Source organism: Gopherus evgoodei, chromosome 10, assembly GCF_007399415.2.
Source record: "Gopherus evgoodei ecotype Sinaloan lineage chromosome 10, rGopEvg1_v1.p, whole genome shotgun sequence".
NCBI lineage: Eukaryota > Metazoa > Chordata > Testudines > Testudinidae > Gopherus > Gopherus evgoodei.
Genome location: NC_044331.1, coordinates 42,641,622 through 42,663,031, shown reverse-complemented (window position 1 = coordinate 42,663,031; position 21,410 = coordinate 42,641,622). Strand labels below are relative to the sequence as shown.

At 50.9% G+C, this 21,410-nt stretch overlaps 1 protein-coding gene across 1 annotated transcript; it reads right to left on the bottom strand.

Annotated features, from left to right (window-relative positions):
- Positions 1-3,934: 3,934 nt before the first annotated feature.
- On the bottom strand, positions 3,935-19,572 carry LOC115658342 (endonuclease 8-like 1). The gene is made up of 9 exons (XM_030577074.1): positions 18,707-19,572; positions 16,581-16,700; positions 15,536-15,599; positions 13,252-13,352; positions 11,578-11,701; positions 8,143-8,170; positions 7,489-7,550; positions 5,807-6,021; positions 3,935-5,065 (listed from the first exon to the last, which is right to left on the bottom strand). The coding sequence occupies exons 1-9, from the start codon at positions 19,183-19,185 to the stop codon at positions 5,023-5,025; spliced, it is 1,236 nt and encodes a 411-aa protein (XP_030432934.1). The 5' UTR covers positions 19,186-19,572; the 3' UTR covers positions 3,935-5,022.
- Positions 19,573-21,410: the final 1,838 nt, after the last annotated feature.

Below are 21,410 nucleotides of genomic sequence, written 5' to 3'. Positions count from 1 at the left end.
GCACAAGCTTTCTGCAATTTCAGGTGGGGCCCCAGTCCACATTGCAGTGTTCACACGTGGCTGTCTGTCATCTGGGCTCGTTCCAGGTTCAGAGCTAAAAGGATTCATCATTCAGTCACAACTTTTCTAATATTTGGGACAGCAGTTTCATCTTCAGCCATGCACTGTGTGGTAGCTTCTTGGTGGAGCTCTGTTGCTGAAGGTTGCATTCCACACGTTTGTTTTCTCATAGCTGTTACAGCTGCCTCAAAATGTGCAGTCAGGTAATACTTGGTCAGAGCCTTTTGTGCAAAGATGATGATGCTTCTCACGGTCCTTGCCAAGAGATTGCTCGATGGCCATGTCACGCCATATGCCACTGAAAGGTCTGGCAGTCCAGTATACTGCTCCTTGGCTATCAGCTAGGGCATGATGTATAGCTGGCTTCTCCTCCAGAAGTCTGGCTTCTGCTACAGTTACACATCCCCACCTAGCATAATTCACGTGATCATACTACAAATGTCTTAAGTTCCATAGACTTGTTATCATCTCTCTTTGCTGCTATGTAATCCATCAGTAGTTGGGAGAAATCCGTTACATTTCTGTTCTGGGAGAACTATGTATCTGAACAGATTGTTTCTTGGATAACATAAGAGTCCATGAGCTGATTGGGTTCTGTTCATGAAGTCTGCCACAGCATTCTGTGCTTCCACTCTGTCTTCTCTGTGTTCCTTCTCCAAAGCATGTTCAAGTTTTCTCCAACATGCGTCTCATCTTCTGGGAGATCATTATTGTTCATGGAATCACAAAGTGCCATCCATTTCAAGCAATTCATTGCCTCATTTATAAGTTCATGGATTTTAATGGTGTCCTTTTTAGTGTATGGCTGACTGAAGCACAAAAGTGGCTGCCCATTTTCCTGCATCATACTGCTTACACCACCCATGAAATTCATTGCAGGATGCATGCCTCCCACATTAAGGTGGTCATGGTCAAATTCCTTTTGGTTCCTCTATTTAATAATCTGTGCTTTGCAGTAGATTGCTTCATCATACACAACATAGGTTCAGTCTTGGTCCAGAGAGCAGAACATAGCCTGAAAATAGATCTTCATGGTATACACTGTATTATCATTTGCCAGTGCAGAAACCACTGGACAGTAGCCAATAGTCATAAAATATCTGGAGAAAAACTTCTCATAAATCCAGTCAACAGTGTAACAGATGGTCAAACAAGCTCATGCTGTCATGTGACTACAGACTTTTGCTTTAACCAAAGGAAAAAAGGGAAAATGCATAAAAGGTATCACCTGGGGCTAAAAATTTCCCAACCAATACTAGTTTGAGGGTATAGTTACATTATCAATCGTATTTAGAAGCTTTCTGCCAATTCTGGTCAAAATTACACTATGTTGCTTCAAGTTATTGGTCTTTGTGATTCTATGATTTTTCCAGATTGGCTACCCAATAACATTTAAGCATTACATGATATACCAAAACTGATCCTCTTTCAGCAGCTCCATACACCCGGTGATGAGCACCAGGCATGCATCTAACATGATAGCAATGACACTTTTCTAACTGACAGGTCACTAATAAGACCCCTTTTTAAATCTGGCTGGTAGACTAAACATCACCCAGCAGGCCAGTGGGTGAGCTATATCCACTGGACCGTGTGTCTCCCACTTACCACAAGAGACACATGCATGCGAGATCACTGATACATAAATGTGAAAGAAAGGAATCCAGGTGCAGGGAGTATTTGCTGCTCAACTGCGACTTTTGTAGCAGTAGATGAATCCCCTTACAATGCCCTGCACCAGGAAGAGTCAATTCTAAAAACACTGTTTTGGGGCTAGAATGTTACCTCTCGTCATGGCACAGTTTAGCTGTGCTATCATTCATCAGGCCAAGAGAAGTATTTCCTATGAAAAACCAGCTGCATTTCTGTAGGAACTTGCTTTTCTCACTTGTTTCCTAGGTGAAAGACTTGGCCATTGCCTGTTAGCATAGGAGCCTTGGATGTTGCTAATGATGATGAAGTGGAAAGGTTGGGGGTTGTGATATTGTCAAGGGTAAAAGTAATAATAAATTCTTACCGATATGGGGGGCAGCCCCAGAAGGGGCAGGGCCTCAGGTGGAAGGAGCGGAGCTGGGAGGGGGTCAGCCTCCCCTAGCCAGCCCATCTACACTGCCTGACCCCCACTGCCCTGGGCTCCAGCGATGATTTAAAAGGGCCCAGGGCTCTGGCCGCTGCTGCAGTAGCAGTGGCCGGGAGCCCCTGGCCCTTTTAAATTGCCAGCCGGGGGGGGGTGGAAGGGGCAATGGTAGGGACCCTACTGGCAGGGCCAACGACAGGGAAAGCAAAAGAGACAGGGATGTTAAAGCTTTGCCCATAGAGCTTTAACGTGGGCTGTGTATGGGTCAGTCCTGGCTCCTGATCAGTATGCTGTACCGGCTCACTTTCACCCACCCAGGGTACAATCTGGACTGTTGGACAGCTGTCTCCCCTCAGTTCTCCAGCATAGGCTGCCTTTTACACTGCTTCGCTGTGAGAGCAACCACTCCTGGCTTGCTCACAGCTTCTAGCATGTAAACTACTCCCAGCTGAGTTAGACAAGTGCTCTTTGCTAGCCACTGCTGAATTATACTGCAGAGGGACACAAGCAAATCCCAGTCCCAGACGTGTCCCCAGAAATGGGCGACTTGCACTGCCCAGCTCTCTCCTTCTTGGCAATATAAGCTCATAGAAAACCCATCATTTCATTAATAGAAAATGATATGCACAAACCTTGCTGTCCAAATAGAGTTTCCCCAAACACTTCAATCCAAGATCGATTTTAAGTGATTACAAGAATAAGGCATAAAAGTCAGAATTGTTTACAAAGAAATAAAAGGTAAAATGCAAACTAATACCTAATCTAACAAGCTAAGCGAACTTGAAGCAAGAATGTTTCTCTCACAATAGGCGTACAACAGTCTGACTGGATTCCCCCCAAGCCAGGACCCCTCCCCAGGTTGTCTTTCAAACATTGTCGATGCAGTGAGTAGAGATGAGGAGAGAAAGGTGATTTGGGGCCTCTATTCCTCATTTTTGTAACTTTTCCTCCTCTTTGAGGATCATCTCCAGCTGGAGTTCATGTAACAGCCAGTCTGTTTAGCCCAGCTGTTCCATTGCCAAGATGTAAATTTCTCGCTCACACCTTTCTTACTGCCAAAGAATGGTTGCTTAACCAGGTGATAGTCCATTTGATTGTGCTGACAGCTGGCTAGTCTTGGTCTCTGGGCAAAATTTGAAACTGTTTTTCTAAACTTGGAGCATGTCCCAGTAAAGTCGCACCGTAGAATCTTATAATTGTACACCAGGACAATAATGTTCAGCCGATTATGACCTTTCAAATGATACCTCACAAGGCATACTTTTACAAAACCATGATCACTCTTGTACAAAGTGGTGAGCACAAGGGTACAGCCTGTTACAGGGGCATTCTCAATAGCCCTTCAGTTTCACTGCAACAGTTTCCTAATTGAGATGGGGAGCCAGGGTTCTCACCCAGAATCAAAGGCCCCCCCCAACTCCCTCCCGACATGAAAAAAATAGTTCTAGCCAAATGATCCAGGCTAGCATCTGAACTGGCGCAGAAGAATCTGCCATTAATTCCCAGTTATTAGAAGGGCTTCTTTATTCCATTTATGGACAGGTATTTCTGTAGCATCCTTCCCCATGTGAATGCTCACAACAGGAATCCAGCACAGTTTAGCTATGGCCACTAGGAACTCCCTTTAACTAGCTGGAAAAAAGAGGCACATCTGAATCACTAGCGCACAGAAAGGGCAGGTCCTAGCAGAATGCCTTGTAAGCCACACTATTACTGTATTGCTGCTTTGCCCTAATACTTGGCCTCCAGAACAGCAGAGAGTCTCCTGCAGTGACAGCAAAGCAGCCACACAAGGGATTGTTTATGGAAACGTTTTATTGTTAGTACTCAAATCAGATTGCTCAGAGCGCTGGCAGTTGGGTGAGAGAACCACACTATGGGGAGGGTGAGCAGGTTGGCACAGTTGCTGAGCCTATAACCTCAGGGCACTGGTTTCTGGGCAGCCCAGCTCAGGAGTGACTGACTGATGGACTCATTCCGCACAACAGCTAAGTGTCAGCACGTCCCCTCTGCAGAGGTGAATTTCTGAAAGAGCCACCCAGGCTGTGCTACCTTCTGATCCCCGCCAGCTCTCAGGCACACGAGCGGGGACAGCAGGGAAAAGCTGGCATCGCTGCTGCCCAGAGACTGCACATGTTTCCGGTAGCAAAGTTGATCCCTTGCTCAGGCATGCCACTGCCACCCTCCTCCCGAGTTACACCAGATAAAATGCTGCTGATCTGCAAAGCTCAGCCCTCCTGCAGAGCATGGGGTAGAGACTCTGGAATCAGCCAGGGCAATAAAAACCATATGCAAACTCCACTCTGTCCCCACTAACTTGGGCCACACACAGCCTCTGAAGCCAGAGCCATCTCGTGGCAGCGTGCAGGGAGGCTGAAAAGGGCAGCTGACAGCAGGGAATGAAGAGCTAAGGTCTTCTGAGGATTTTTAACCTGACCCTCAGGAAACTGTTGCACCGAGTAGGGGAAGTCTGAGGTTGAATTTCCCTCTCTCTGCCCGGAGTCGCCAGTTTCCAGCTGCAGTCACCAGCAGGTGCCCCAGCAGCTTCCAAGGGGTTTGATACAAAGTCATCCAATTGCTGTGTCCTGGAGCCGCATTTAAAAAGGAATAAAACCCGTAACCGAGCAGGGACGCTGACGCCATGGCATCACCTTCTTCATTTCATTGGGCAGGGCTCTTGCGTCAGCTGCTTAGAGCCCCTGCAGCAAGCCCCATCCAAGGAGGGATCTAAGAAACAATGCAGCGGGCACACCCGCTTGAGAGAAGAGTCACCCCAGCAGCTGCTCCCAGCGCGTCTCCCTCAGCATGTGCAGCAGTAGCAAGCGAGCTCCCATCTGAGTTACTCCAGGCTGGAGCAAGGACAGATGCCGTGCCAGACCAGTCATTCAGCCTTCACTCGCCTGGATCTTGGGGCAGCAGTAGCTGCTCCTAAAAAGACAGGAGAGAAAGTCAGAGCAGTGAGAGGGCAAAGTTTGACAGTCAAGTTGCCTGTACCCTGCAGCAGGGGAAATTCACTTTCTCCCACGGGAAGACTGAAGGGGGCAGGAAGCTACCTCTGCTGCCTGAGAATCCTGGGGGTGCGGGGGGGGGAGTGCCAATTTCCTCCTAATAGAGCTCAGATCTCAGTCCTGGCCAGATCCTCTCCTTCCTCCCCTCTACTGCAGCTGGGGTCCTCAGAGCCATCCTCATCGCCTCACGATTAACCCTTCTTTCTCTTAGTACCCATCCTGCCTTGAGCAGATCAGGCAATTTTAAAGATTTGCATCCTGATACTTGGAAATTCTGCAGTCAAAGCAGCAGAACTGGGGCCCCAGGATCCTGTGTAAGGTAACTCCTGCCCCAACCCACCAGTCTGCTATCCTGGTGTCCATTAAGGAATCACTCGCTGCGGACCCACCATGCCTACAGTCAGTGATCTGGTCACACAACACGTGCACAGAGAATTAGCTTCAGAGTTTCTAACTCCAGCGCCCGACCAACAATCCTACAGTGCGTGGGTGGTGGATGCGGATTCCCTTTCCCTGCAGAACACAAGCTCTTTTATTCCACTTTTGAAAAAAAGCCAGATTGACCTTGACCAGCATAAGCCATCCAGGCCTATCCCTGTCCCATGCTTATGTTGGAGCCAGTGCAGCATTCTAACCTGTGCTTCTCCGAGCAGATGCCTATCTTTTCCTATCTGCAGCAGGAGCTTCGTTCGTGGGAGACACTTGACTTGCTGATGCTTTTCTTCTGGACCTGGTGTTTGGCTTTCTTGCTTCATGTGCCTTGGCATTCTCAGCTCCTTGGATGAGCTCTTTCCCCTTCTTCCTGCCAGATCGCTTTGCTACCTTCTCTTGGCTGCTGCTGCCCTTCAAACTTATCTTAGGCACCGGCTTTGTAACCTAGGAAGATGATTGAAATGTGCACTCCCAGTCACGGGGACGCGATTTCAACTTCTTCTGTATGTTCAGGGGTCTCACTAGAAAGTTCAGGGGAACCAGGAGCAAAGGCTGTTGTGGGAAGTGCTGTAGCTGCTCTCGGCTCAACCGTCAGATGCACAGTTTGAACCATCTGTTCTATGGAGTTTACTCCACACACATCAGCTGGGAGCAAACTGGGGCAAGTTTTAAAACTTAACCTGCCTAAAGTCAGACACCAAATGTGAACATTTGGCATTGTTCTCCCTAAAGTTCTCCACCTCAGGAATGCACATCACCAGCTATTCACGCAGCCCTTACAATACATGCTGAGAGAACATTTGGTGCTGTGCAACGCAAAGACAGAGCTCACATCATTTGCTTAGGAGCAGGGACCATCTACTACTCTGTCTGTACCGCACCTAGTGCAGTGGGGTTCTTGGCTGGCCCTTAGAAAGAATATTTATTTTGATAGCACCTATGTTACACAGGCAGACAGACAGACACAGGTATCTGACAGTATGCCAGGCAGAGATGCGTAGGGATGTCTGTGGATTTGCACAGTTTAACAACAAAGGGGAATAGATTAGCTGTTTCACTATTAACCCAAACAAGGGCAGTAGAACTAGTCACATGCCACAGCCTCAGGTCAATAGCAGCTGTATTTTGATTAAACGTTTTGCAGGGACTTAAGCAGTTAAAAAAAGCTGCATTTGTACCCATCCATAAGATGCTTCCTTTCGCCAAGTCGCACAACTTCCGTTGTTCCAAAAACGCCCCTTGGTCAGCATGACCCTGTTAGCGATTTGTCTCTTACTCAAGTAACAGACATTTGCAGTACATTGCTCACCTTCGAACGTGAGATTTAATAATGTCTGGACAATACAAGCGTGTTTCTTTAACCCCACCCCTGAGGCCAGCGGATGACAGAACGGCTGAACCAGCAGACTACTGAAAAATAAAGTAACCTGTTACTCTTGTACTGCGTTCGTTTCATTCTGAGATGAGCTTAATGAGAGCATGGGGTTGAGATCCCAACTATCAGAATATCTCTGGGATGCTGAGCCTCTCTACAGAGATGTGTGTACAAACGTATGTACAAACACACATCTAGTGTCAGGATACGTGTCAGTAAAGTGTCCATGACTTAGGGGGCTAGTTGAGAGGTGGTATTATCCAGGGTAGTGCTTAGAAGACAAGAGTGCGAGGTTGGGTTCTATTAGTTCTAGTCCTGATTCATCAAACCCTAATGGCAACACATTGGTCCCTCTCTTTTCTAGTTTTCTCATCTGGGAATAATGGGGGGGTTGTGAAGGCTGAGATGGTGTTTAGCTTCTTCCATACAAAGATCCAATGAAATGCACAATGGGGCAGCAGGAGAATGACTCCGGGAGCAGAGGGGCCCCATAAAAACTGAGAGATACAGGAGATGTCTAGACAAAGGCTCTGTACCTTTGGACTTGGAGGCTCAGGGTCAGCATTCACCCACGAGTGCTTCTTGCGGGACTTTTCTCCTGCAGGAGAGAATGTTAAGATGACAGTTTAACTCTGGAGATGAGAAAGGGGCCTGACTGCAGCTGAGTCAGAGGTCTAATCCCCAGCCCTCTGTTCCTCTGGGAAGCCATCCAAGGAAGAAAAGCTCCCACATCTGGTCTGGAAGCTTGGAGATGGTTCTGAGAGAGGTAGGATACAGCTGGCCTGCCTGGACTATACATGAACTGAGTGCACTGAGGGTGCTCAGAGTGGGCTGGTTTGCGTAGCTCTCCCTCCACAGAGCAGGTATAGCACAGAGAGCGACAGTGGTAGCTTCCCCACGTTCACATGCATGGACACTTGTAGGGTACACAGGCCACTTGATACTGGGCTGCCAACAATAATGGGACCCTCAGAGACTCACTATCTCCTTTCACCCGGGCTGCTGAACTGTCACCCAGGGGTAATGATGCATAACCACTACTGGATTCAGGGCAGCGAGCTAGAGTTTGAGAAGAGCATCGCTAGTTTCCTTAACAATTCCACAGCAAGCGACGGCTCTCCCTGCCTCTCCCAACCCAACCAGAAGCAAGAGAACCCTGCAAAGCATGGAAGAGTCAAGCTGATGTTCACCTTTCGGGGCCATAGGTCCAGGCTCCCCCTGCAAAGGAAGAAAGAGCTTTTAGACAGTGCCCTAACCCAATCCAAAGGGCAGTTCAAACCCCCATCAGGCATCAGCAATGCTGCCAGACCCTGCAGCAGGGGCACCCGTACATTAGCCAGAGCAACAGGCAGTGGCAGAATGGCATCTCGGAGCAGCAGTAGCTCACTCAAAATAGTGTAAAAGCCCAAATGTTGGCACCCTAGACTTGGAGTTTGTGTCCTCCAGTTCTTTCCACCTCTCCTCCAAGTTGCGCAGGTGATCAGGACAGGATTTCTTGAGCATATCCCGTCTCCTTCCAATCCTATCCAATCTGATCTCCTTCTTTGAGAAGGTGACGGATTACTTAGATAAAGGAAATGTGGTAGATCTAATTTACCTCGATTTCAGTAAGGCGTTTGACACGGTTCCGCATGGGGAACTGTTAGTTAAATTGGAAAAGATGGGGATGAATATGAAAGTTGTAAGGTGGATAAGGAACTGGTTAAAGGGGAGACTCCAGCGGGTCGTATTGAAGGGTGAACTGTCAGGCTGGAAGGAGGTTACTAGTGGAGTCCCTCAAGGATCGGTTTGGGGACCGATCTTATTTAACCTTTTTATTACTGACCTTGGCACAAAGAGCGGGAATGTGCTAATAAAGTTTGCGGATGACACGAAGTTGGGGGGTATTGCTAACACGGAGAAGGACAGGGATACTATTCAGGAAGATCTGGACCACCTTGTAAACTGGTTTAAGAGTAATAGGATGAAATACAATAGTGAAAAGTGCAAGGTCATGCACTTAGAGATTAATAATAAGAATTTTAGATATACGTTGGGGACGCATCAGTTGGAAGCGACGGAGGAGGAGAAGGACCTTGGGGTATTGGTCGATAGCAGGATGACTATGAGCCGCCAATGTGATACGGCTATTAAAAAAGCAAATGCGATTTTAGGATGCATTAGGCGAGGTATTTCCAGCAAGGATAAGGAGGTGTTAGTACCGTTATATAAGGCGCTGGTGAGACCCCAACTGGAATATTGTGTGCAGTTCTGGTGTCCCATGTTCAAGAAGGATGAATTCAAACTGGAACAGGTCCAGAGACGGGCTACTAGGATGATCCGAGGAATGGAAAACCTGCCTTAAGAAAGGAGACTCAAAGAGCTTGGCTTGTTTAGCCTGGCCAAAAGAAGGCTGCGGGGGGATATGCTTGCTCTATATAAATATATCAGGGGGGTTAACGTTAGGGAGGGAGAGGAATTATTTAAGTTTAGTTCTAATGTAGGCACGAGGACGAATGGGTACAAACTGGATATTAGGAGGTTTAGACTTGAAATTAGACGAAGGTTTCTAACCATTAGGGGAGTGAAGTTTTGGAACAGCCTTCCGAGGGAAGTAGTGGGGGCAAAAGACTTATCTGGCTTCAAGACTAAGCTGGATAAGTATATGGAGGGGATGTTATGATAGGATAGTTTAATTTGGGCAATTGATCTTGGATTATCACCAGATAAGTCTGCTCAATGGTCTGTGGGGAGATGTTGGATGGGATGGGAACTGAGTTACTGCAGAGAATTCCTTCTTGGGTACTGGCTGGTGAGTCTTGCCCACATGCTCAGGGTTTAGGTGATCGCCATATTTAGGGTCGGGAAGGAATTTTCCTCCAGGGCGGATTGGCAGGGGCCCTGGAGGTTTTTCGCCTTCCTCTGCAGCGTGGGGCATGGGTCACTTGCTGGTGGATTCTCTGCAGTTTGAGGTCTTCAAACCAGTTTTGAGGATTTCAATAACTCAGTCCTGGATTAGGGGTTGTATAAAAGTGGATGGGTAGGGTTCTGTGGCCTGCCTTGTGCAGGAGGTCAGACTAGATGATCATATTGGTCCCTTCTGACCTATGAGTCTATGAGTTATGAGATCTCTGAGTCTCTAAGTGTAAGGACAAGGCCTTTTCTTGTAGCCATATGGTAAGGCCATATTGAGAGCAGCAGCCACTAGCTAAGAAGCAGGAAGTCACATCCTCACTTTCCATCTAAATTACATTAAAAGAATGTAGCATCGAGCTGATAAGGAGACCCTGTCCTAATAGCACCCACTATCACCAGATAAAGAAACAGATCTTAAGATGGTTAAAGAAGACTCAGTTTGATAGCATTCCGTTTGGCAAGAAACCACTTATAGTTGTGGTTGGGAAATCCTCATTTCTTTATTGTTTTGTCTTTAGCTAAGCAGGACGCAAGTTTCACTATATAAACTGGGGCCCAAAAGGAAGTTCTTGGGAACGAACTCCAGGACACAGCCCCAGGATCAGAGCTGCCAGACCTCAACACCCTGCCAATCACACCGTGCAGAAACTGGAGTCCCCAGATGACCTGATTCTGACTGGCCAGCAGGGAAAGTTCATCTGTCTTATTGGGAGTGATGAGCATTGTATGTGTAGCATGTGCATTCTGTTTTGGTGATTGTTAATAAATAGAGCTTAACTGTGTAAGGCTCCTTCACTGGTAAAAGACCCTGCAAACCCTCAGAAAGATTAGGCCCTGAGTCCAGAGGGAATGGGTGTTTGCTCTGAGCACTGGAGGAGTAAAGCCTAGAGTCCACGGAGCGGTAAAGTTAGAGTGCCTAAATTAAGAGCGTCACACCTGAGCCCTAGGACCTAGGTAGAGGTGGGTGCTCTAGAGTGTGCAAGTGACAGAGAATTTTGTGCGGGTAACAAAGGGACAGATTTTGTACTAGGCTTAGCTAATGTCTCCTGGTGATGCAGAGCAGGATGGGCTGGATTCTCTCTCCTGTGGGCCCAGGGCTATTAGATTTTGTGGGGACCCCGGGGGTTTGAAGTGGGGAGTGGCTCAGGGCTGGAGCAGGAGAATAGGGTGCGGGGTGTAGGCTCTGGCTGGGTAGCACTTACCTCAGGCGGCACTTGGTTGGCGGCACAACAGGGCTAAGGCAGGATCCCTGTCTGCCCTGGCTCCATGCTGCTCTGCTCCCAGAGGTGGCTGGCATGTCCGGCCCCTAGGCAGAGGGGTCAGGTTGCTCTGCGCGGTGCACACTGCCCGTGCCTGCAGGTGCTGCCCCCCGCAGCTCCCATTGGCCATAGTACACAACCAATGGGAGCTGCAGAGCTGGCACACAGAGATTCCCTGAATACCCCCGCCTAGGGGCCACAGGGGCACATCAGCGAGCTGGTGCTCGCAGCTCCAGGGTGGGGTGCCGAGGCTCGGGGACAGGTGTCCAGCCTGCAGCGCTGAGACTTGCCTGGATAAAAAGAAGCAGTGGGCCTCCCCTTAGCCCAACGCCCTGGGCTGCAGCCCCTAAAGCCCCTGCATTAATCCAGCCTTGGGACAGGCATCCTGCCAGTCTCCTCTTGCAGCAAGGTCAAGCCCCACATGAGTCATGAGTCAAGCCCTGCCAAATGTAAGGCCACTGCGGTTCATACCTGAAACCAGATCGTCCTGCCATTGCCATCGCGCAGTGACTTCATGCCAGGGACACAGTAACACTGCAGCCACTCCTCAAAGGCCGCGGCATCGTCAGAGGGCTCTGGGCCATAACCCTTCCCCCCGGCGGGACACAAAAATGCGCATCAGGGAAAACTCTTAGCTACAGGGCTCCCCCTGCAACTCCAGCAGTGAGGGGCTGATCAGCTGTGGGCTTTGCTCTATGCTACGGTGACCCCTGCTGGGGGCAGCAGCAATGCTCAGCTACAGCTTTCTGAACCCTTCCAGGGACTCCCTCTCAAGTATCCCATGTGGGGTGGCCTGGAGATGGATTTGCACCTCTCCAACCTGCACACATGCAGTTTGAAAGCATTTAGCTCTCTGGAGCTTGGTGTTTTTAAGGGAGTGCCTCTATTTCTACACCAGCTGGAGCCATCGACGGCTCTGATAAGCCAAGAGGTCATCGATTTCTCTTGTATCCGGGCTCACTCGTCTTTGCTTTGCATCTTCCCCAATATCTGCAGCTGTCTGGCTTGGCCACCACAGCCAGAGCGCAATGCAGTTAGCTCTGGCAGGGCAGAGGGGGTCTGTCTGCTGAAATCCTCAGGGGAAGTCTGGCCACAACCTACAGCAGGCTGAAGCAGAGGAAGACCCAGAAAGGATGCAAGAGAGGGAAAATAATGGATGGACCATGGGGCCTCTCCTCGCTTAATCCCAGAGACGGAGTCAGGGACACATCCCAGCTGGGACAGGGAGTGAAGTCTGTCCTGTGCAATCAACCATTGTGTTGGGAACACTGAGTAGGGGGACATACATGCACCTGCTCTCCGCTCTTCAGCAAACAGGGCCACCATGGGTCTCTCCCATTATTGACTTTACTGTCAGAAGGAACCATCAGGATCATCTAGTCTGGCCTCCTGCACATGGTGGGTAAGGTTCTGTGACCTGCAAACTCCTCTGGCTGAGTTATTGACGTCCTCAAACCAGGATTTAAAGACTTCAGGGTACAGAGAATCCACCACTGACACTAGTTTAAAACCTGGAAGTGAACTGTGCCCCATGCTGCAGAGGAAGGCAAAAAATCCCCAGGTTCTTGGACAATCTAACCTGGGTGAAAATTCCTTCCTGACCCCAAATATGGTGATCAATTAGATCCTGAGCAAGGGGGCAAGACCCAGCAGGCAGACCCCTGGGAAAAAATTCTCCGGAGTAACGCAGAGTCCTCCCCATCAAGTGTCCCGTTTCTGGCTGCTGGGGAGTTTTGCTACTGGTCAATGACAATAGCTACCCATTGAAACCTGAACAATTTCAGCGTGATGGAAGTAGCTTTGCAGGGGCCGCTGGTGTGCCCCATGCAGCACCTCTGGTGTCATCCCGCCTCTCATGCAAAGGCCCAGCCTCCTCCCACTGGCATTAAACGCCGAGCCCGAGCGTTTTCATACAGCGCCCCTGCTTCCCGCTACCCCCCGCCCCAAGCCACCCCAGGAGGGCTCTGTCCCACCCCTCCCTGTCGCTGAGTGTCTGCCCAGCTAGAGGCAGCAGGGATCCAATTCCAACTTCAACATCTCATTGCACGTCCTCCTGCTGGTGTGGCTAAGTCATCCCCACCCACAGGCTCCATGGCCCGCTGCAGGGCAGGAACCTGAGGCTGTGCTCCCTGAGCTGCCTCCTTACCCATGTGAATGACCTCCATGGGCACCGCATGGCAGAGCTCCAGCAGGTCTGGATTCTCCCGCTTTAACTTCACTTTCTTGCTCAAGGTCAGGTCCGGACTCTGCTGGGTTTGAGAGGAGGAGATTCAAACAGGCAGCCCGGACACAGCCCAAGCCAACCCTCTCCCATGCAGCCCTTCCCCAGCCATCCAGCCCTTCCTCCTCCCAGCAAGGGTAGGCCCAACCCTGCAACCCGAGGTGCAACTACGGCAGGTGCAGACATAGCTGAGCCAGCTTGCTAATAGCCACCAGCATACATACCCCGGATCCCAGGCTGGCTTGTATTGGGGTGGCTAGCCTGGGCACCACAGCCTCTCTGCTAGTTTTAGTGAGGCAGCAGAATCAAAGAGAGCTTGGCTATGTCGACACGGGCTGCACTTACATCTGACTGCGGTGCAGATCTTACTCTAAGCCCCTCTGTAGCAGCTGGTCCCACTCCAAAAACAACCAGTCTAGTCTCCTCCCAGCTGTCCAGCCCTTCCTATAAGGCAACTCCTCCACAGCTGCAAAGCCATCCTGCTCCTCGCCCCTCCCCGAGATTTCCCTCACCAGCGGCCTAAGTCTGCCCTGGCATGTGCTCCAACCCAGCTTCCTCTCCCTCCAGCTGCTAAATGCTCCTGTTTCCAGATGCCAGGCCAAATTCAGCCCTGGCATAAGCAGGGCTAACTCCATAGACTTTGATGCAGTTGGGAATCTGATCTGCCTCTATAAAGTACCCACTTGTATACATCAGTCACTCTACCACTTTACGCAGGGCTGAATTTAGCCTGGCTGCATCTGAAAGCTAAAGATCTCTTATGGCTGGGATGCATCATTGACTGCACCGCAGGTGTTTGTAACTTAACTGCTGCTACACAGACAGGCCGGGGGAAGGGAGGGAGAAAGGCCGGTCAGACAAAAACGGTATTTGATCTTTTTTTAAATAGCTACTTCCCCTCCAGAGGTCACACAGCACTAGACCAGAATAGTCAGATTTGGAGCCTAAACTAGTGGTCCTCTTAGCTGTGGGTTATTTTCACAACAACGAGGATCTTTGGCCCAGATCCCCAAAGGTACTTAAACTCCTAACTTCCCTTGAAATCAGTGGAAGTTCGGGGCCTAAATCCCTTTGAGTACATTTGAGATTGGTAGGGGGAGGGAATGGTCAAGTGACTGCCTTGTATAGTAGCCACTTGCATATTTCAGTGTGCAGTCCCCCTCCGCAAAGGCCAGCGTGTACACAACGCAGGAGCCATAGACGTATATGCCATGATAGGCAGTCATGCTCCATCTGGCTCAAGATCTGCAAACAAGTTTTACATGCAGCACTTTTGCATGGCAACTCCTAGGAGTTAAAGGCACTGGAGGATAAGCGGATGTTTGCGTAGCATCTGTCCTCCCAAAGGACCCCAACGTGCTTTATAAACTAAGCACACACGTGCTGTACATCACACGAGGAAGCGAGTGATTCCTTCATGCTCCTCCAGATGCACTCACTGAACTGTTAAAGAGCCCAGAGCAAGTCTGAGCACGGGGAGGGAAGAATTCCGTCTCCCGCTCAAGCTGCGTAGCTAACTGAGGAGCCAGAATGCAGTCAGCAGAGCTGGGATTTGGCGAGTTCTGGTGCTAACATCCCTGCTTGGACAAGGTGCCAGAGGAGCTTTAACGACCACATGGGAACAGGCCCTGTCTCACAGCTCTCCAGAAAACCACCCCTCCAAACACCATGCTGGAGCATTGCCTGCTCCAGGCCTGACTCAGAGCCAACTGCTAAATGGGAACCACTATTGTTTGCACAGGTCACCTACCCAGGCCATGCACATAATGATATGGCTGAGCAGGGGGGATCTGACAGACTCCAGGCCATGGCAGTGTGGCTGCACGTCACGGGGGGAGGGGTGTGTGTGTAAAGCCTGAAGAATTAAACTGAGAATCCCCCGTAAGAAGGGATTCTGAGAGACCCAGATCAAGCCCTGAAGGCAGAGTGTCTGGCCTCCTGATTCATGGTGAGGATCCACCTCCGAGACAGCAGCCAATTCTAACAAGAAGAAAGAGCAAAAGGACCCGAATCAGAAGCGGTGGAAGTTCTAGGGTTAAAGCTACAAACTTGTAACTGGGGCTGCAGAGGGTCCGAGAGCCACTGACACCATCATGCCCCGTGTGCTGCGATCCTCAGACGCTACAGGGCAAGCACCGAACCCCGAGTTCTATGTGATGAGCTGGAACATTTCTGTGTATGTGCGTGAGCCTTCTCCACCCTCCTCACCGGCTTCCGATGCTGAAGAGCCTCTAACACCGTCCGAGCCTTCTCAAAGGGAGGGATCTTTAACCTAAGAGAGTCCATGTGTTACGTGAGCACCCCAACACAAATGCCAGCCAGTGCAAATGAAGTCCCGGCCTAAGGGAGGGGAGGGAGATTGCTGACACAGTGGGTGGAAGCACTGGCTTTTCATCTCTGATGAGCTGGATGTAATCTACACAGTAAAACAATGGTGCATTCAGACTACGGCACGTGAGCACGGTGTAATTCAGCTCCCCAGGCAAGGTCCCGGACTGAAAGTGTCACTGCAGGCCAAATCTGAGATGCCCAGCATATATAGGCCACTCAGGGGGAAGAAAAAAAAAGGTTAGCGCTGTGTTGGTAGCACATGTAGTGCAGGAACTGCACAGTGCTCAAAGATGAGGTGCCCTGGCAGTGCTGTCTGTGGATGCTTAGCACTGGAATGGACACGGGCTGGCTGCATTTCAGCAAGGGAAATGGGTGGCCTCTCAACAGTTTGGACCCTTCCATGGTGTTGGTCTTGTAGCTACAGGGATGGGAATCACACGGTCTGGCTGCCTAATACCATGTAAAAGGGACCCTATACATACATGAGCACCTCATGCTTTCTAATGTATTTATCCTCCCAACCCCTGAGGTAGTGCTAATATCTCCATTGTACGGATAGGGAAGCTGAGGCACAGAGAGGCTATGGGCTTGTCTCCATAGGGTGTTCAGACCAGTTAACTGAAGCTGTGAAGTGAAGGCACATCAGTGAAAGTGTATCATAACCCCCCATTTGAAGAGGCTCATTCAGAAGTAAAGCGGCCTTAGTTTGCTGTAGCTGAATCCTCCTCAGGGGTTTAATGCACTCGAAGTCCCGCGCATTAACTTCACAGCTTTAGCTATTTCATCAGAACTTTCCTCAGTGCCCCTGTGTAAACACGGCCTGGCTTGCTCCAGGTCACACAGGGAGCCTGGGGTGGAATAGGGAACTGGACCACATCTCCTCAGGACAGGCCTCCTCTTCTCCGCTCTGCACCCTGCTCACCTGTAGAGAATCTCGGCTCGGAGGTAGTTGCCAATCCCATTGAAAAACTTCTGATTTAACAGGGCTTCGCAGATAGGCTTGTTGAAAGCCTTGTCAGACAGGTTCCTCAGCACGTTCCCCCTGGAAGACAGCAGGGCCGGTCAGCTAGGGAGGAGGGGCTGGGAAAACGGCCACCTCACTCAGCCTGTGATGTGCTTCCAACAAAGTAACCAACATGGGAGGTGGGGTTGTTCTCCAGTGAGGTTTTCTGCTGCAGAAGGGTCTGCCTCCAGACATAAGCAGGGAGAAGTGAAACTAAAAATGATGGAGGTTATGGTCTAGCGGGCACAAGTGAAACCTCAGGGGATGGTTTTTATAGCAAGACTGTAAATACAGATGCAAACAATCTGTGTAGGAGAGAGGAGTGGGCAGCATTAGACATCAAGAGGCGTTACAATAAGACAGGTAACGATTAAGGTAGCAGCGAAACCCTTTGGGTAAAGGTACAGGGATGACCCGCTGTTTCCTTAGCAGGGGCAGTGCTGTAAGCTACTTGAATTCAGCCCCGTAGAAAATGGGTTCCTGGAATGCAGAAGTTATAAAGGTATTTGATTGCAGGGAAGCAAATTAAGAAATTGAGTGTGATAAGAGGAAGCATTAAAGACACACCACAGCATAAAGAAGGCTGGAGGAACAGTAAGAGACATCTCCATTAAGGCATTGAAGGCAGTCTGAGTCCTCCGAAACTGACGAATACAGAGAACAAGAAGGAGCCTTTGAAGAGTGGCTTTATGAAGGGTTGGCTCTAAGATTTGCACATCAAAGGGAACACCAACATGTAGAGCCAGGTGAGGCCTGCAGTGGAGAGACAAGGGTTCAAGGAATGCTGCCAAGGGAAATAAATATAAGTGGCCACACAGAAAAGCACTGAAGAGGGAATAGCTCATTCATCAAAGAGGAGGGGGAGGAAATGAACAAGGACTCAATGCCGGAGACTCTGGAATCCTTTCACGCAACCTGCCTTTGACAAGGTGCTCAGGGAATTAACCAACAAACTCACCAAGCTTCTGACGACTGAATGGGATACAATTAGAGAAAGGAAGATTTAAGAATATGAGGGGGGAAAAGATTGGAAGGGAAGCGGTGGAAATCTGAATGCTCAGCAAATCCAAAACTAACCCTGAAAATCCACTAATGAACGTACCACACAGTACCTGGACAGGCAGGCATGCATGTGTACACCAAACAACCCAATGACCCCTTTCAATCTCCAACCTCTGTCAGTCGGTGATACGCCCTTCAGCTATGAATTCTACCTGTGAACTACAAAGTGGGCACTTTGGCCCACAACCTCTAAGGTATTTAGACTCTTCCAACAGAAGTTAGGACCCTCAATATCTTTGGGGACCAGGCCCTTTATCCATCAAGTTACAAGCCCCTCTTTGCCAGCCATGGGATTTTGCGAGTCTTAAAGTAACTACAGCAGGGTTCTCGCTCTCCTGCACTGTGTCACGACTGTAATAGACACATATTAAGAGTGAAACATTAACTTGTACAAAGCAATACAAGAGCTCAACCAAAGCTCTCTGGCTCTCTGACATAGTCAGTTAACAAGTACTAACCCAGGGGATCTCCAGCTTTTTCCAGCCTCCCTCTTTGCATAACAGACCTCATGGACCTACCTCATTCCCAACCATTCAGCCTCCCCCAGCTTGGTTCTCAGCATGCTGAACTGAGTTGATAGCCAGGTAGTCTGCATAGCCACTGGAGAGCCATTGCTGTGAGGGTTAAATTGCCCAGCTGTGCTCTTCCCTTTTGCAATACTTAAGAATTATTTTTGGGCTGTTCACTTGTTGTATAAGAAAAAGCCACACAGGAGGATGTTTAAACCAAGCCTGTTCCCTTGTTCATAGCGAGATCTCTGGGAATGCAAAGCACCAAACAGCCTTCAACCCAAGACAGAGTTTCCATAAACGTGAGCTACAAACGTCCCTGTAATGGTGAAAGGCCATATATTCTATCACCAGGCTTCCCACAAAATTCACTGTTAGAATATTGTGTCTATCATTCATTCCCTCCCCCACCCCCTCGACACACACTCCTGGTCAGTTTCTCAAGCAGAAATGAAAGGTCATGGTGGATTTCACCTGAATTTCTCATACTCCAGCATCACACATGGCCCTCGATCCAGCTGCCACGTCCCATGCACTTCCCATCTCCCAAAGCGCCTGAAATCCACAAAGCAGAGGGCTCGGTGCGGGCTCTCCTTGGTGTAAAACCGCAGATGGGCATGTTTGGGCAGCTCGGCCGCAGAGGTGAGCTTGAAGCTGCCTGACATTCCAAAGCGGAAGACAAGATCCATGGGCTGCTGGAAACTGTTCTGGCTCAGGCCCTCCCTGTCCCTCCCTCTGCCAGGGAGCGTGTTCTTCTCCTCTTTGAGTGGTGTCAGGGTCAGCTTGATCTCCTTGCCCCGCGAGGTGGCAGAGATCAGGTACGCGTTGCTCTCAAACAGCACCTCTGGGTTCTTGCTCACTTCAGACTTCTCCACCTTCCCTGAGAAGATGAGCCCTGCACATACTGTGTTGATGTAGCAGCTGGCCAGGTGCAGCTCTGGGCCCTCTGGCATCTTAGACACCTGCCCAAATGAAGGCAAGATCCAGGCTTAAGGCAGAGCAGCTACTGTAGCACGTGCATCTTACCAATCAGGGCGGGCAGCTCTTTCCGTCCCTGGCTTTGCTGGACCCTCCTGGCCTGTGAACATGGACCCATCGGCTGGTGTGCAGGGGACAACTGCAAGGCTGAGCCAGTGGACAAGGATACCATTGAGGATGGGTATTAGGGACCACCAGGCCATGGGCTGAGCCACCAACCCCTCCATGAGGAGCCAGTGCACAGCCAGGAGATGGGCACCACCAAGCTGGCCGGGACCAGGAACAGAGATGGGCCCTGGGTCCCCGTGAGCCAGGAAGCTCCCCTCCGGAGCCCCAGCACAGGGCCAGCTCCCCCCAGCCAGTATCCCTCCCACTCACCCCCGGCCGAGGGCCATCTCCCCCCAACCAGCCTGTCTCCCCGCCTTGAGTACAGGGCCAGCTTCCCCCACCCCAGCCAGTATCCCTCCCACTCACCCCCAGCAGAGGGCCATCTCCCCCCCACCAGCCTGTCCCCCTGCCCTGAGTACAGGGCCAGCTTCCCCCCCACAGCCAGTGGTCCCTCCCGACCCCGGGCACAGGGCCAGCTCCTCCGCAGTCAGTATCCCCCCCGTCCCCCAAGAACAGGGCCGGCTCCCCCTTCCAGCAAGCGCCCCCCCCGGAACAGGGCCAGCTTCCCCCCCAGCTTGCCCCCCCATAAAGTAGAGGGCTGGCTCCCCCCGCCAGTTTCCCCTTATAACGCTCCCGCTCGGGTTTGCAGCGGGGCTGGAGCAGTTACACAACCAGGCACCGCAGCAGGCCGGCTCCGCAGTCCCCGCCCAGGGGCAGCTCCCCCGCAGCCTGTCCCAGCACAGAACCGAGCGGCCAGCAGACCCCGCCACCTACCCGAGCTCCCGCTCGCACTGCTCCCCGGCAGCCGGAGGGTTAAACAGTCCCCCGGCTGGGAGGGGCGGGGCAGCGCGGGGCACGATGGGAGTTGTAGTTCCACAGGGGAGCATCAGCCTACAGGGTGCGGAGTGGGAGGTCTCCAGCCCTGCGCGGCTGCTAGGAGCGGCTCTGGGGCACGGGCAAGGAATGGAATTCTCCTCCTCCTCCGCCCTGTGCCTTGTATTCTATGGCTGGCTGGCTGGGGAAAAGCACCGCACAGACCCTCACCCCAACCATCTACTGCACAGACACCCCTGCACCCCACCATCCTGCACCGACCCAGAGCAGCTACCACAGACACCCCTGCACCCCACCGTCCTGCACCCACCAGAGCAGCTACAACATGGACACCCCGGCACCCTACCGTCCTGCACCCACCCAGAGCAGCTACCACACAGACATCCCTGCACCCCACCATCCTGCACCCACCCAGAGCAGCTACAACATGGACACCCCGGCACCCCACCGTCCTGCACCCACCCAGAGCAGCTACCACACAGACATCCTTGCACCCCACCATCCTGCACCCACCCAGAGCAGCTACCAACAGACACCCCTGCACCCCACCGTCCTGCACCCACCAAGAGCAGCTACCACAAACACCCCTGCACCCCACCATCCTGCGCCCACCCAGAGCAGCTGCCACACAGACACCTCTGCACCCCACCATCCTGCACCTACACCCAACCATCTGCTGCATGGACACCCCTGCATCCCACTGTCCTGCACCCACCTAAAGCAGCTTCCACCTCAGCAGCACTGCTGCCAGCTTCCCCGTGCAGATGTGTCACCTCCCTGCCCCGCAGTTAGATTTTCCAGAGCCTGCCTGCAGAGCAGTTATTCATAACCTGCTTGTTGGGCACAATGTCACAACATGCCCGAGTTTTTCATTCATAGAGATGATTCCTCCCTCTTCCCTCCCCAGCACCATCTAATTTTGACTCCAGCGGCAGCTTCAGAGACCATGGGAGCTGTTGTAACTTTTACTTTATCTTCTACCACCCAAGCTACTCTTATCCATGTATAACACTAAGCTTGGTAAGATTTACCTATTTGCCACAATATCTTACAGCAGGCAGTTCCACTGGTTAGTTACCTGTTGTGTAACCTAGGCAGTGTGGCTGAGGTGACAGACCTCTGGACTAGGACTCAGAACTGGTTTCCAGTCCCAGCTCTGCTGCTGGCTGACCTTGGGCAAGTCACTTCCTTCCCACTACCTCAGTTTCCCCACCTGTAAATTGGGAATAATAATACAGACCACTTTTTTAAAGTGTGT

Coding starts and splice junctions, on each gene's coding strand:
- LOC115658342 (XM_030577074.1), bottom strand. CDS start 19,185: ATGCCAGAGGGCCCAGAGCTGCACCTGGCCAGCTGCTACATCAACACA. Junction 15,600..16,580: donor CGAGCCGAGATTCTCTACAG/GTGAGCAGGGTG, acceptor GGACTCTCTTAG/GTTAAAGATCCCTCCCTTTG. Junction 7,551..8,142: donor TGGACCTATGGCCCCGAAAG/GTGAACATCAGC, acceptor TCTCTCCTGCAG/GAGAAAAGTCCCGCAAGAAG.